The following is a 16,452-nucleotide window of genomic DNA, read 5'->3' on the forward strand; positions in this document are numbered from 1 at the left end:
GCTCCCCGCTGCCCCGGGCGCTTCGCGCAGCCACAACAGACCAGCTTTTGTTTCACTGCAGCCCTTTCAAAGGGGAACCCCGCCGCTCCAGCCTCGCCCCGGGTGCACCCGCTTGTTACGGCGAGCACCACAGCCGCTCCCCTCTGCTCTTCCCTTCCTCGCTGACCCGGGAGGGACGAGCCGAGGCTCAGCTCCGCGCCGGACGGAGGACCTCGGCTCGTCCCTCCCGGGTCCGGGAACCGGCGTCCGGTCCTCCCGGAGCCGCACCGCTCCGTCGCCCCTCACCGTGCCCGACATGCCCTGCGCGCCCGCCGGCGCCTGGCATAGGAAGCCGGAAGCTCGGCGGCGGAAGCCGGGCTCAGCTGGAGGGGGGGGGTGGCGCAGGTGAAGCTGGGAAGCGCGGAGCCATCTTGGTGCCCGCGCCGGGCAGGGACCCGCCACCGCCGCCGCTGCCGCCGCCGCCGTCGCCGTCGCGCCAGGACAGCGAGCCGCCGTCGGGCCGGGCACGGGGGGGCGTCCGAGCGCGGGGCCCCGCTGGCCATGGGCGCATAGACCCGCGGGGGGCGCAACCGCGACGGGAGCGGCGGCAGCGGCGGCGACAGGCTGCCCGCTGCCCCCCCGCCCCTACACCCGCCAGCGACCAGAGCCGGGCTTTCCCCGCCTGCCGCCGCCCGCGCCCCCATGAGGCCGGAGCCGCTGCCCGCCGCCCGCTGGCACCGGTGACGAGCCGCCGGGAGGTCGCGCCGCCCCCCTGACGCGGGTGCCCCGGCCCTGCCGGGCCGTTCTTAAGCCTCCGCGAGCCGGGAGGGAAGTTGTCCGCCCGTCCCCCCCCCCCCCCCGCCCCGCTGCCCCTGCCCGCCCTGCCTCCGGTTCCTGCACCGAGAGTGAGAAAAGCACAACCTCAGGGAGACCCGGCCCTGCGCACAGATACCGGTTTCACCCGGGCGGCAGTCCCGGAGAAGGAAACCGGTCCTTTCTCTTGTCTTCCAGCGCCGGGGCCGTCGGAAGCCTTCACCCTTCCGTGTGCCCGGCAAGCACCTGTCCCGCCCGGGGCAGCTCCCGTAGACTGAGCACCCCCGTGCGCCTCGAGTACATCTTGTGGACAGAAACATTTTTATTTTTTTTTTCTTTCTAACTTTTGAAAGAACTTGTTTTTTTCAGTTTTTCTTTTTTTTTTTTCTCTCCGGGATTTTTACGAGCTTCCCCTTAGTTGATTTCCTGCTTCGCTCACCTCAGATAGCGCTGGCTCTGTCAGTATGGGGATGGAATCGAAGTTGAGGTTGTAAGAACTGCGGGAGCCCTCAAGCCCATCCACCTGCTCGGAGTGAGCAGCGCTGTTGCTGTCTTTCTTCTTTTCCCCCGCGTCGCCTGTTGGATGTGATGGAACTCATGTTTGCGGAGTGGGAGGACGGGGAGAGGTTTTCATTTGAAGACTCTGATCGCTTTGAAGAAGACTCTCTTTGTTCCTTTATCTCTGAGGCGGAAAGCCTTTGCCAGAACTGGAGAGGATGGAGGAAGCAATCGGCAGGACCCAATTCTCCCACTGTCAAAATGAAAGGTGAGGTCACCCGTTTTCATTGGGATGCGATTTGGACGCGTGGAAGTTGTGGGGCAAGGGGGGGTGGTAGGTGAGGAGGTCTGCAGACGGAGTGGCAAAGCCGCAAAGAGAAGTGACAGGTAGGATCGCTGTCAGGATAATTTTCGACCAAAGCCTGAAACTGAAAATTTACCAGGGATCTTAGGACAAAGCTGTCTTTCGGGTGAGTTTTCACCTGCATGCGCTCTGTAGTATCGTAGTGCTGCTGTTCTGAGTAGATTCTGTGGGCTTGCTCTTGGAAACCTGAAAACAGTTTTCTATAAGCGAACTGCGGACTTGGCTGGGAATAATGACACGTAGGTTCCCACTGGCTTTGATTGAAATACAGTAAGGTTTCACAGGGATTTTTGGAACTGCTATAAAACCACTCCTGTAGAGGCATGTAAGCCATCATTATATAGAGCAGTCTGTTTTCCTTGTCAGTTTCTGTACGTTTATTTCTAGTAAATAAGCAAACTTCTTTTTGCAGTGGTAGACAAGGGAGCCTTAAGACCGTCACAAAGAAGTCAGCAAACTACAGCGTGTCTGCTTCAAGAGTTGTTGTATTTCCTTTTTTTGGATAGTAGTTTGATAGCAGACAGGAAAATAAGCAATTAGAATTATTTAAAATTATCATGTAGCTACTAACGCGTTGCTTGATTTTTTTTTTCTTTATGAAACAAAATTCCTCTCTTATCCTGATGCATCTTGACCCTAGAATTCAAGTGGTGTTCATAACAAGAGGAGCCCAGACATACAGTTAACAGGAATTACACAAGCCCTTTCTATTCTTCCTTCTATCTCCTTTCTTTTCTCTCAACCCGGTGTCAGTGCTTTTCATGTTGTTGCTGGCCTTTGTGACCATCACCTGCCTCATTAATATCTCCCTGTCTGGAGCTGCAAAACTTCATTCTCTTCTGAATGTTCTCTAAATGAGCAGCGAATGCAATTTATATTGAATTGTGCTGAAATCTAGCCATGTTATGCTGTGGACAAATGTTCACTTGTCACTGGATTAGGACCAGAAAGTACACTTTGCTTTACCCATAGGCTTTCCAGAGCAGCTTAAGTTCTAAATTTGTGATACATTTGAAACTGTCCCTAGTCCAAGGTATGTGAGCGCCTGGCTCTTGTCTAGTCAGGGTTGGAGTTGAGGGTAGGATGGAAGCTTCAAAAAAACAAAACAAAACCCAACACAAAACAAGGGAGAGTAAGAGAAATGCTGACTGCATGTCCAAGTTGGATAGCTCTCTTGGATCCTGCTGCCGGGACACGTCGGGTTTCGTATGGAACACACTGTTGGTGTAAAGAAAGGGATCACTGTTGGCATTGTGCTTTCTAAAGCTATGAATCCTGAGATGTAGAGATACACACTGGACACAAGGGAAAGCATATAAACTCATGTTTTGCTTTAAATCTTGTTGCATGTTAACTTGCTGGAAAGAAGCCGAAGTTTTGAAAACATACTGCTGTGAATATAAAGACATCCCTAGTTTGGCAGACATGTACGAAAGCGGTTTGTACAGATGTACAAGTCTGTAGCCTACATACGACTGATGTTTGAAAAGGTGATTGGCTTTGTTCAACTTTGCGATGCTTTTAGCCAACTGTTCTTTGCTGGTTCAGTGTATGATTGTGTGTTTTTCTGGGCCTTGGCCTACTTCCTTTAGCTCTCTTGACCAAATTAAAAGCAGGCCGCAGTTTTTCTGTCTCTGCTGTCATCTACTTGTTGCATTAAAATGAAAAAATCGCTTCAGTAGATCGTGTGTATTTGTAATCCTCAGTCTCTTCCCTGACACAAGAAACATAATAGCTGACATTATTGTTGTGATAATTGTTATTATTTACGCCACATTGAGATGTTGCTGTTCCAGGTTCTGCAAACATGTGTAGGCAAGTGTGCTCGTACTTGGTTCGTATTTCTTAGGCTTTTTCTGTAGAGAGACTTCATTCCCTTGTATGAAAGTTTGTTTTTTTTAACAAGGGAGACATTCTGAAAGGATACTGTTGCCTGCTTTAAGGCGTTTGCTGGCATTCCCAGGCTGTGCTCAGACTTATTTGGAGAAGTATGTGGACATGGATTTGCTGCCTAAATAATTATTTATCCACTCGATGAAGTCACATACGATATTACCAACATGGAGCACTCGCAGGGACTTCACTGTATGCAGTGCATTTGTGGCCAGCAAGTCTGGTCTGATGGAGGATCTGTCATCATCTGGGGTGTCCTTGGATTTCGGATCTCCTGAACCAATTTAATTACTTTTAACACCTCTTTTTGACAGCGTTTTTGTAGTAAGAAAAACAGTTTGTATTGAGAACTTGCTGGATCCTGAGGTTGTCAGTTGTAGTGAGTCTTCTGAAATGTGATCGTTCTGAACTGAGCTGTGTATTTTTATTTCCAGTTTACCAGTTTGCAGTGGCCTGTGATGTAGTTGCCTATGCAAACAAAAAATGAGGTTAGACACAGAGTTTTTTGGTGTTAAATGCTAAGGGAAAACAAGAGGAACTATATTCTGTTAGCCTTTTCCTCCAGTTTGGAGCTCAGCCTGTGTTTTCATTTGGAATCAGCCAGACAAGTTATGTAATAGAAAGGATTTCTAGCTTCTTCAGTTGTTTTCAGTTTGTTCTTGTGAACGTCCAGCTCTCTGTTAATTAGTTCCAAGGGAATCCCCCTGAGACTGATGGAAGTGCTATTGGCTAGGGAGTCCTCTTCTTAAGCAAACAAACTACCCCCTCCTGCTTTCCCAGTTACGGCTTTCTTACTTTTTGCAACTTTTTGTCTTGGTTATTTCTGATATTATGATTATGCTTACTGTAAATTTAACACTAAGGCTTGGGGTAGGTTGTTGCAAATACGCAGAGTATTCACTGCAGAGGGTCACCAAAAAGTTGAGTTAATCACTTGCTTCTTGGTCACCCCATCAACTTGCTAGAAAGATGAGTGAAGGTGGAAAAAAATGTCTGAGTTTCTCTAATGTCATCATTGGAATAGAATTCTTTATAAAACTACGTATCTTGAGTTATTACAGAAGAAAAATAGGAATGTAACTGGTTGATTTTCCCTTATTTAATTTTCACTATGATGAAGTCCTCTTATATTGCTTTCTAAAAAGGAGTTTTCGAATGTTGAATTGCTGATGTGCAGGAGGAAGGCATTGTCCTCACTCTATGGATGCCCTTAGATTTTGAAACTGCTCCCGTCTCCACTGATTCACCTGTACTGACATCCCAGGGGGAACTTAAACAAAGCATGTCAATTTTGGGAATACCGAGAGTCCTGTCATAATTTTGGATGTTTATTTTCAGAATGACTTGTTCTCTAATTAGACTGCCATGTTTGCTTGCTTTTACCCCTTGTGTGTGTTTTCATTTTGAATGAGATATTGCTTGTAACTGAAGTTTGGCCATCGCCTGTACACATCGTTGATTAGAAGCTTTCAGCCAGGCAGCCAGGGGATTCAGCTTTGAAGTTAAGGTGAATGGATGTTTTGGAGAACTCTATCTTTGCAGTGTATTCAGAACCGTCTAGTTGCCGGAGTTGGTTTGTGGCTCCAGCAAACTTTCTTCCATATCAAACTATGTTCCACCAATTTGTTACCTTTCTACCAATGAATATACTCACTTGCCTTTTCTCTGCTTTTCTGGACAGTCTTTTTGTTCCCAGAAACCATTCTGAGAGCCATTATGATCCTCTCATTTCCCTTCTCACTTTTTAAAACAGTTGTATTTTTCATTGGCAATCGAAGTAAGTCTAGTGGTTTTGTTACCAATTATCTTCACATAAAGATTTTTCTAACAGGAGTCTTAATGAGTGTACTTGAACATTTACTCTTATCTCTCTAAACCCACTGTGGCTTTGTTTCTTCTTGAAAGCTTCTGAGCTCTTTCTCACCCTTAGTCCTTTCTATTTCACAGTTTCTGAAGCACAAATGTTTACCAAACACTTCAGAAGTTGCCATAAATACTGTAGGATTGCTAAATACTATGATCACAATATTTTTGCTCAGTTTGTATTTGTTCATTCACACCAGCTTCTGCTGGAAGCATGCTGATGGGTGGTGTTGGAACTGTTTTCAATAGGCAGCTAGTGAAAAGGCTTAATTTTTTCCCTCTACTGTAAGCTTGAGCCATTGTGTACTGTATTGCAAAATCCCCTCTAACTTAACTAAGAACCGATACAGGCAGTGATCTCCTAGAAAACATTCCCATTATCCAGCCCCAGACAGTTTATGTTCTTCCAAACTGTTAGGAGTGCCCACAATGTTAAGTTCTGGGCAGAGTGCCTCAAAAGTAGAAGCTGCAGAGAGGGAATCACTGGCAGAGAATAGACAGAGCCTGAGGTGAGGATATGATCAGTTTAGAAAGACAACCCGATCAAAGTCTGAGCAGTGTCTACACTGGTAAAATGACAGTGACTGATTTTCATTAATTTATACAGACAAAGAGTAAGTGGCTTAGAGAGCAACACTTCTTCCTCAGGATTGCCAGTAACAAATAATCTGGAGTTAACCGTTGCTCAAGAACACAGCAGGAGAAACATGTAGTCTCTTTCGAATTCATACTGTGCCCTTCAGACTCTTGCTCTTTTCAGAGAAGAAAGTTGTTACCATCCAAAGCGTGCCCACTCCTCGAGTGGAGAACTTGGAAATGAAGACTCTCTAGTTCGCTGCTGTTTAGTTACTATTACTGTGTATTATAATGTGTATTATAATGTTAACCCAACTGGTTGTTGGGTTTTTTCCTACTTTATTTGTGCCTCTGGTATCAAGAGGGAGATTATGCAACCAACTCACACTTCTATGTTGTTTGTTGTGGTTCTTTTTAGTTTAGCACAACACATGAAAAATATGGTTTAGCCCAAATATATCTTTTGTATCCAAGTTCACTAATAACATTAAAACCCCAAAACAGTAACTGTTGAGCAAAAGTGTAGCTCCCTAATGAGTTTCTTTATAGAAGTGACAGAATGTTAAAAATATAAATGTTGGTGGGAAGATACCGCAAATGCTTATGAAATAAGCAGAGATCAGGTGTCCAAAGAGTAAAGGTAATGTGAAAACAAAGGCTTAGCTGCTAGAAGAAGATCGCTTTCTCTATATTTTCTCTTGCTAGTAAATGAATTTCACCTATTTTTGTACTCTGTTCCATAGTGGCTGGTGATGTGGACTTGCTGTGTAATAGAGGCAAAAGTTCAAGTTGAGAAGGGGACTTGCTGGGTTGTAATACAAAGTGCAAAGGGGACATTGATTCATTAGAATGGAAGACACCACAGAGCAGCGCTAGAGACAGTCATTTATCAAGGCTGATTGACATAATTAAATACTCTGCTTCAGAGCCAGGATGGAGATTTTGAAGCTGTCTAGAAGTTTCTGCTAAACAAAAAGATGGTTTCACAATGCATTAATGCCTTTGTCTTTTGGAAGAATGACAAGTTGAATGACTCTCACGCAGTTGTCTCTTCATTTGCATTTTCCCGTGCCTTTCTGAGATAATTGAACGTGTGAACCCCTCTCTTCAGAAATGGGTACTGGAGAAACCATGTGAAAAAGCTATCAGGAAAAGGTTCTTTTTTACTGCTGAGATTTTAAGTGACCAATCCAGTTTTAACTCTCTTGTGGTCTTCTGGCCTTTTCCTTTAGATAAGCTTCTCTTCCCCTCACAAGAACTGTTGCACATTCTATTTTGAAGTCTCATCTTTGCAAATGTCTCATTTTCTCCTGTCTCATCTTTCTTCCTGGCTTCCATGGATTTTTCTTTTTGTGTTTGTTTTCTCCTTCCTTTTACCTTGAGTAGATAGATCCCTGTGTTGCCGAATGACCAGAGATCACAGATGCTCTGTTTGAATTTCAGGCTGACCGAAGGTACAGGGGTGATTTTCTATGGCATGTTTACTTCTGGGGAAGCAAGGATAAAGATTCAGGTTTAATTCTAGACTCCAGATGATGCTCTTCCTTTGTTTCCTATTCCTTTCTTTATCTCCCTCTTTTTTTTTTCCTATGGAAAGTTGCTTTTTGTGTAGCCCAGTTTATGAGACTACTTGGTTATGGCGTCTAGGTTTTTTTAAATAGTGTACAGAAATGGACATCAGTGATTTGGACAGCATCTCTTCTGCCAGTTATAAAACTGGGAGCAGAGACTATCTCCTCTTAAGTGTCTGGTGTTGGAGTTACCATACAGTACTGTGTTCCAGAGGAAGAAAGGAATGTACGGCTTCAGAAGTCGTTTTACATACTTTAATGAACTTCTGGAGTAAATGTTCGGCTATTTAGAATATCTATAATTAATTTGGGGAATCTGTTTGTTTATTTTTGTGTTTTTAAGTAACACTTCCAAAGAGTCAAAACCAGTTTAGTCTTTAGCTCTTAAAGTGCAAGATTGCCTTTAAGATTTCATTGCTTTTTTTAGACCGCCAACTTTTTTCTGCCATCTCTCTAACTGTAGGACCGTAAAGCCATTGTAAGAGTAATTTAAAATAGCCTCGTAGCTAGAAGTTATTTTTTCAACTTTATTTTAATGTGTTTTATCTGTATTAATGCCTTTCCTCTCTCCTCCTGTTTTGTGACACCCTTACAAACCCTCCAAATGTAAAATTCAAAGCATATATATGTCAACTAGCTAAACCACTAATTTTTTCTTAAAGAGCAGTGATACACAATATGCAAAATATTTAAAATGCTGGTTCTAATTTCAAAATACCGTATCACACATTTCTGAGTTACGTTTTCTGAATCTGTGTAGTCTCAAGCAATAAGTGTAGGGTTACCAGCCAGAAGATTCGCATACTTCCTCTGATTTGCATGTGGTTCGATGCATCCTTTCTTCTTTGTTTCTTTGCCTGTAGAATGGGTAACGTTCTGGCAAGGCGGTGGATCATTGGGTAGCATTTTTAACAGAAAATACAGAAAATTACGTCTTTGAGCACATTTCTTGATGGTGCTTCAAATGTTACGGGCAAGGCTTGTGGAAACTGCTGTTTTGATTATGTTTAGTTCATCTATTTACTTTCATACAGCTGGAAACATACTGTCTTTGAAAGGAATGAAAGAAAGGAGCTCTGTCAGGCTATAATGTACCTATTACTTAAAATCTTCTGGAAATGTGTATTTTGAGAAATGCTGTGAAAAAGTATCTGGTTTTAATAAAATATTGTTTCTATTATGAATCACTATTAGTGTTTCTAGATTGCTGCGACAAAAATCTAAGAAAGAAGAAAATGTCAGGTTTTACCAGTGTCAATTAGGAGAAAGTTGAACACATTTAAGATGTATGGAAGTGGAAAATCTGTGTGTTGATTTTTCTGTATTTACCTAAATCTCTACTGGTGTGTGGTTAGCACTGAAAAAAAAATTGGAAGTTAAGAGATTCCTTTTCTATAGAAAGGGAGTCCTGAAAAGGCGGCAGGAGTGTAGTGTCTTTTAAACAAATTCTTAACATCCTCATTCAGCTGCTGCAAGTAGCAGGACCTCAGTGTTATTTCTTGGTGTCTCTGACTTTTATGCCTTTCTTTTGTCTGCTAGGTTTAGTTTGTGGCTGTGAAACATATAGTAGAGCTTTCAAGCTCCTTTTTCATATGGGATAAAGATTGGCATATAGAAGAAAGGGAAAGCATAAATGGATAAGATGAAGGGTGAAAGAAAAAATCCATCCTCGGAAGAAATCCTGTCCCTTCGTGGGAGAAAAGCTGGATGCTGAAGGGGAGAATAGACTTCAGAAAATGAATAAGAGGGAGGTCAGAGACCCAAACAAATACAGAAAAAGAAGTCCATGTTTTTTACAAAGATAAATAGGTAGTGCGATAAAAGAATTATTACCCAGAAGTGGTCCACAAGCAGTGAGAGTCTTTACTGGAAGGCATCCAGCTGTACTTTTTCCTCTCAGGTTAGGACACTTCAGAGGCAACTCATTGAAGCAGTGGGCAGGTGAACACCCGGGCCACCAATTCTGGCTTCCTCCTCTCTTCAGAGAGATGAAAAATTTAAGCAGATGATTGTCATTCTTTGCCGTCCAGAAATACTGGTAAACATGAGTAATTCATTGGTGGAGATCTGAAAATGAAAATGTCAATGTTTTAAAATCCAGTTGGTGTGGATTTTTTGTTTTATTGTTTTTCCAGATAACCTAGTGGAAAAAGTTAATTGCAGCTTTTTTGTTCATTAGGCTTGAGAGCTCTTAAAGATGCTGCTTTGAGCATGTCTCCCCAGATAGAACTAAAGAAGTGAGGCAGCCTTAAGGTGAATGTAGTCGAGTTACCATCTGGATTCTTTTTTTAGATATGTTCATTAAAATAATGCCTACGTGCAGCCGAGCCGTTCTTACTGGCATCTTGTCAATGTATGTGACAAGATTCTACCCTGAAGTACAGAAAAGCTTGGTGAACGTGTGAGTGTTGAGGATTGTATGACCTTATGGAATCTGTCCGCGTCTTGTTTCTGGACCTTATAGGACTTCAGGTTTACTATTCTCAGTATATACTCACATTTGCGTGCACAAATTGTGATTCTCAAGGCTTACATTTAATCTTTTCCTTTTCTTTTAATATCTCTATACTGGAATTCTTACCTGGTTGATTTGCATCTGTCTTCATCCTGCGGAGAGTGTACCAGTACGAATCCTTGTTAATCCATGTTAGAGTCTATTTGGATAGCTTGGTGATGGCTTGAGTGCCTAAGATGATGTAAAACTTATGGGTAGGTATTTGACATTTAAGTTTCACAGTAGTCCTGCTGGTGGGTTAGTATGAAATTGGCATGTGTAAAAATGAAATGACAGCTTTTTCAGAGAATGTAGTACCTTTGTGAAATCTCTAAGCCATTATTTAGTGATTTTCTTGAGCTGCAGTTCCTGCTGCATATTATTCCATTTTCTACCTCATATTTAGGTCACTCAGTTTTGAGATGGGAGAAACAGAGAAATGCAGCTGCAAGTTTGTTTACTAGAGCTCCAGGTGAAAATAGTGGTAACTTACACTTGCATGTAACTTTTGTGCATGGCTCAAAGAGAATGTGGTCCGACATAGAGAAGTTAGTTGTATTTGACCCAGAATGCCTTTGGAAATTTTCACAGACTACTTGATTTCATTTAAAGAGGTAGTGCGTGGGGTCAGCTAAGCTGCTTATCCTTCTCAAGGACAGGGAGTTAGTTTTTCCTGGCTAGTCATGAGCAACAAGGGCATGATGGACATGCTTGTAATTAATTCCTCCTCTGTAAAAATTCTGTAGCTGCCTGCTTGCTTCATATATTCCTTGGTACCCGGTTTTGTTTCTCCCCTTTTGTTTTCTCTATAGGTGATGCAAGGGAAATTGAAGATAATTCAAAATCATAGAATCATAGAATCAACTAGGTTGGAAAAGACCTTTAAGGTCATCAAGTCCAACCGTTACCCCAGGACTGCCAAGTCCACCACTAAACCATGTCACTAAGGGTCTCATCTACGTGGTTTTTGAACACTTCCAGGGACAGTGACTCCACCAGTTCCCTGGGCAGCCTGTTCCAATGCCTGACCAGCCTTTGGGGAAGGAATTGTTCCTAATCTCCAATCTAAACCTCCCCTGGTGCAGCTTGAGGCCGTTTCCCCTTGTCCTGTCACTTGTTACTTGGGAGAAGAGATCAGCCACCTCCTCCCCCCATCCTCCTTTCAGGTAGTTGTAGAGAGCAATAATGTCCCGCCCTGGTCTCCCCTGAGCCTTCTCTTCTCCAGACTAAACAACCGCAGTTCCCAGTTTATCTTCCATAAAGCCATAGACCTGGGGTTAGACTTGGGAGGTTTTTACAAAACCAAAGGAGATAAAAAGAGGAGTCAGATAAGGTTATTTTCCAAAGCATTTAGATATCTTAACTTCTTATATGACTCCTGTCTATGAAACAGATTTTCCTGTGATTTTTTGGTGATATTTAGAGGTGGTACTTCTTTTAGTTTCTAACAGATGTTTAATTCTTTTTTTTTTTCACCCTAGAGGTGAAATAACTTTCCAATCAGCACCAACGAAATTGGCCTGATCTCATTCTGATATGATCAGCAATGCAGTGTTTGCCAGTGCATTTGTTTGGAGGCCAAGTGATGCTGCTCTGGGATTTAGACACAGGAAAAAAGCTGGTTAGAGATTAATTTTGCATGTAATGCTTAAAGATGGATACTAATGGTAGAGAGCAGCACATTAAAATAGTTGAGGTTGCATGGTGTTTTGTATGACTTCCTTTCAGTGTCTCAAAACATACCAATACTTCTTGATAGAGATTGCTCCTCAGCTGTGATGCAGTCTGACCTTTTGATTTGTGTTTCTGTTCCATCGTCTACATTCAGAAAAGTATCTGGTCCCTGTTGGTCTTTGTAGCTTGTTTTTCTGCTGTAGGCCAATGGAGATGGTTTTGAATTCTGAGTTTTTAAAATACCTTGCATGGAGCAGAGGTGGGGATAACTGGTAGTGCTGAGCCCTGCTTTCAGGAAACGGGAGCTGTTTGATGTCTGTGCTCTGAATGCACAATCCCGGTTATGCAGTATGCTTTCTGCATGGGGTGAGAGAGTGAGCAGTAACAGTGCAGGGGAAATTACTTGCCTGAAGCTGATCTGCTTCATCAGCTGTAGAGTTATTCTGAATGCCCGACTTGTCATGAAACCTTGGCCAGCGCTGGCATGAATACAGTGTTTTGTAGCACTGTCTGTCTTGCTTTACAAAAATCTGCTGTTCATTTTAGGATTTCTAACAGCTGTCGGTTGCTTGCCCAGGCTGCTCTTTTTTTGATACCAATTCTGGTTTTAGGGAGGCAAATGGAAGGGTGTGTGGACTGAGAATTTTCTTGTCTGGATTTCCAGATGAGGTTGTTTAGATGTGAATGCTGCATTGCCTGCCTAATGCTGGTATTGCAGTTTTGGGATCTCAATCATGTTAGAGTGGGCGAGAGTTGAGAAAAGAGATTACTGACATTTTGCTCTTGAGATGCAGAGCTTATGAAGAGACAAATAGATCTCATCTGGCATAAGACATAAACATAACATCAAATACTCCAGTTTCATCAGCACATCCCTGTGCAGATGATTTTTCACAGTTATTGCATATGAGAAGCAATAGAGTTAAATGGAGAATACACTTTTCTGATGTGGATTAGACTTGTGTTTGAGAGGTTCTGACATTTGCAGAGTGGATGTTTTCTGTAGGTACACTGTATGCATTTGCAACGAAATCTGATGTGGACAGTGAGGCAGAACAACTAGGATCTTAGGAATTCGAGTTTAGTGATAATATGCTGGTGTTTCTGCCCTGGAGTCATGAAACCCAATGAGGGATTTTGGTTTTATCTCTATTTTCATCTCCTCCCCCATCAAACATCTTTTTGGTTACAAAATGTAACTTGTAGCTCTCCACCTTTGCCTTGTCCTGAACTTCTGAAGACTTGATTCAGGTGTGTGTTGGTTGGTTGGTTTGTTTTTCCCTAGAAATCTGGTTTCTAATATAGTAAGAGTATTGTAGCTATGCTGCTTGAAGGACATAAGGAAGACAAGTTTGTAAGGAAAGAAGGGAAGTCTGTGCTTCAGGCAGCAGAAAAAATTTTCAGGTGCGTAGCTCTTCCTCTGTCTACTAATTGCAAGAGGACCTTTGAGGGATGATTACACAGCAGGTTATCTGCTTGGCAATTAAAATTTGCTTGGGCACATTGAAACTCTTTAGTCACGTTTACCAGTGGTGAAAGGAGGAATAACACGACAGGGGTAGTTATTTTTCTTATTAACATCTCGTGCTGCTCTGAAGAGAGGATTCTGTCAGATGTTTTGCCTCTGAAGTGCTCTTGCTGACACAGGAAACTGCAAATGAAGTTGGGAGGGGCAGAAGCAAGCAGCTGCTCCAAGAAAGTGTATTGAGAAGATAAGTATATCTATGTGTGTACATATGGATATGTGTATCAATATATATGGAACCATTTCTCCACAAATCTCTAGAAATTCAGGGAAAGTAAATGCTGCATGTATTAGTAGCGCTGTGCAGGCTAACATAAGAACCCCTACTATTCATCTTTGTCTGCTTACTTGTTTCAGCATTGTTTTTGTTCTAAAAGAAGGGACACTGGGAACCAGAGCATCTCAAAGAAAGCCTTTCTGAATCAGTAGAAGGTTTTGCTACTGTTAAAAGGTTTTTGCTAACAGGAAGAAATGTTGAATTACTCTAGGGAAAGCTGAAACATGGCTGTGGGATTTTTGACATACTCGTTCTGTTTTAAACTCTTAGTGGGTTAGGACTCTTGGACCTTACGCACACATCATGCATCTTCTGAGTTTTAGTTCTCTGATCAGTTATTGCTTACATTATAAAGCCTCACCAGCTTTCTCTTTGTAGGGCATTTTTATGCCTTATGAAATCTTGAGGCAGTGTCACCAGAAGTTGGCATAATACTGGAACACTTTATGATTTAAAAGTTGTAACTTTGAAAATAATAACATAAAGATGAAGTACTTTTTAAAAGTCTAATATTGAAACAGTAGGAGTTGAGCTGAGTATGTGGGAACCCTCCTCTATTAAGTGCTCAGATTCTTTAACAAAATCTTTGGGATACAGTCACTATGCTTGACTTTAGCACAATGGTGATGCCAGTTCTCCACTGGTGAGCAAAGTTAAGTCAGCTCATTTTTGGTTGTGGGTTTTGGGGTGATTGTTTTTTTAGTTTTGTGCGCATGCAGAGAGTGATTGTAGAAAACCGTTATGAAATGGGTTCGTCAGAAATGTGGGGTTTTTGTTTGGTTGCTTGGTTGGGTTTTTTTTAATATTCAGATGACCAGAAGGGGAACCGCAGCCTGAACAGGTTTGATATTACCGACACATGAAAACTTAAAAACCTGAACCACTCATCTACTCCAAATCCAGAATTTAGTGTTGTATTCTGCAAATCTAGAGGGCTTGTGTGCAAATAAAAAATGAGTTTGTTTGTGGGTTTTTGTTTGTTTTTCTGTTTTTTGGGGTTTTTTATATATATTTTGATGTATTTTAAGGTCTGCCTTATAGAAGAAGCTGATTCTTGCTTCCCAAAATGTCTTAATCTTGGAGTCAGAAGTCACAATGTCTGGAGATATGTGTATATAGTCAGCCAAATAATATAACTTACCTTGTTTTGAAGAGAAATGTAAATACAGCAACAAAAAGAGAGTTTGAGCCATGAAATATTTGGACTTAACATGCATGAGCTCTTTGTGATGTGTGTTGAGGAATTTTCAGAAATCACATTGAGCCAAAATTTGACTCTGTGGTACGGCTTTTGCTGTAGGTGGTGGAGACTTTGGGGATGAATTGGACACCGTCCTGTGATAAAATAAACCTTTTTCGCATTGGAGTTAAAAACCCCAGCTGTTCTTAAAATGTTATTATGATGGTTGTAACAGAATTTCTGTAGTAATAGTTGCTGCAGTTTGTCAGTTAAGCATGAGATTTCCAATTCTGGACTGTAATCTGCCCATCTGGGATTTGTATTTTTAATGGGTTTTGGCTATGAATCTCATCAGTCTTATCCAGTAAACGCTAATGAAAAAGTTCTGTTGCTTATTCATCTTCTCAACTGTTTTTACATAAAAATGTCATTCTGTGGCTCAGGGCTGATCTAGGCCTCTCCCCCATTCTTCTTTTTGCTTTCAACGTGGTCTTATATGTCTCTGCATTTCCTACCCTGTAACAATATTCTCAGTGTAATTTCACTGCTGCAAAATGGTTATGGAATGCAGATAGTTGTGTAACTCTAGTTGAGGAAATAAGAGGTATAACAAAATCTTGTAAACACAGATCCCATTAGGGTTTTAATACTGTTAGTAGGCCTATGGGGGTAGTAGCAGTGGAGGAGAAGGAAGAAGGAACACGTCTGCTTCTCTTGTTTGCTGTTGTCTAAACTAAAAAACAAAACAAAACCAAACCCAAAACCAAAAGCATATTTAGTTGATAATCTTCCTTCCTGCACTATTTACAGACAATAAGAAGGGTAATGTGCAAATTTAACAGGTGAATTACATGGACAGAAAAATATAACCAAGTAACTGTAGTAGTTCTTTCTTTGCTTTATCCAATGAGCAAATCAATGGACTTGTGACTCAAACTGAATCCTGATTTGTTCTCTGGAGCATTTTGCTAGCTTGTTGATCACTTGGTTCTCTTGAGGGCTATGTTTTCAGTTGTTAAAAGAAAGTGTATATATGGGTTTGTGTGTGTGTATATATATATAATATATACATACAAACACATGAAAATATATATCTATACACACACACATATTCATTCTTGCATAGTGAGACTATCATCCTGCCATACAACCCTAGTGGAGAAAGCCATATTTTCAGAGTTTTTTCTGTGGATAACTTTGCCTGAAATACCCGATGTTAGTGCCCTGTCCTTGCTGTTTTTCTAGATCAGTTTAGCTGCACTTGCTAGCGTGTTATGAGTATGTGAATGTTCTAAAAACACAAAAATAATGAGAGAAAACAAAACTAAAGAAGCCCTCAAGTCAGAATGCTCCCTCCAGTCATCTTTTCTGAGCAAGCTTGATTAACAATTAACAGCAGCATTTGCAGCATCCTTTCTCCATCGCTTGATCCCCATTCTTGTCTTGTCTAACCTTCTTGATCTGTCACAGCAAGTGAAAAAGTCGCACAGATGAATTCCACCAAATTCCACTTGTTGTTGCAGCTGGCTGTGTGAATGCTGAGGTGTTTCACAGGGAACTGCTTTGGGGTGGGTAGTATCTGAGAAACGAATCGCTGAAACTTTATTCTGACTTGGTACAGGAGGTGTTCCAGTGTAAATGAATTGCTTGTTTTATTAATATTGACAGTGCTTGAATAGTTGAGGAACCAGGAACATGTACCTTTGTGTTGGTTTCCTTAACCTGTAAAAGGAAAATAAGCTTCT

At 41.9% G+C, this 16,452-nt stretch overlaps 1 protein-coding gene across 2 annotated transcripts in view; it reads left to right on the top strand.

The window, feature by feature from the left end:
- Positions 1–430: 430 nt before the first annotated feature.
- Positions 431–16,452, top strand: part of ZSWIM8 (zinc finger SWIM-type containing 8) — a 62,648-nt gene continuing 46,626 nt past the window's right edge. For both annotated transcript variants that reach the window (XM_030488934.1, XM_030488935.1), the window contains exon 1: positions 431–1,558. In XM_030488934.1, the coding sequence (XP_030344794.1) occupies positions 1,381–1,558 (178 nt within the window). In that variant the 5' untranslated portion in view covers positions 431–1,380. The remainder of the gene's footprint in view (positions 1,559–16,452) is intronic.

This window comes from Strigops habroptila, chromosome 5, assembly GCF_004027225.2.
Source record: "Strigops habroptila isolate Jane chromosome 5, bStrHab1.2.pri, whole genome shotgun sequence".
Lineage (NCBI taxonomy): Eukaryota > Metazoa > Chordata > Aves > Psittaciformes > Psittacidae > Strigops > Strigops habroptila.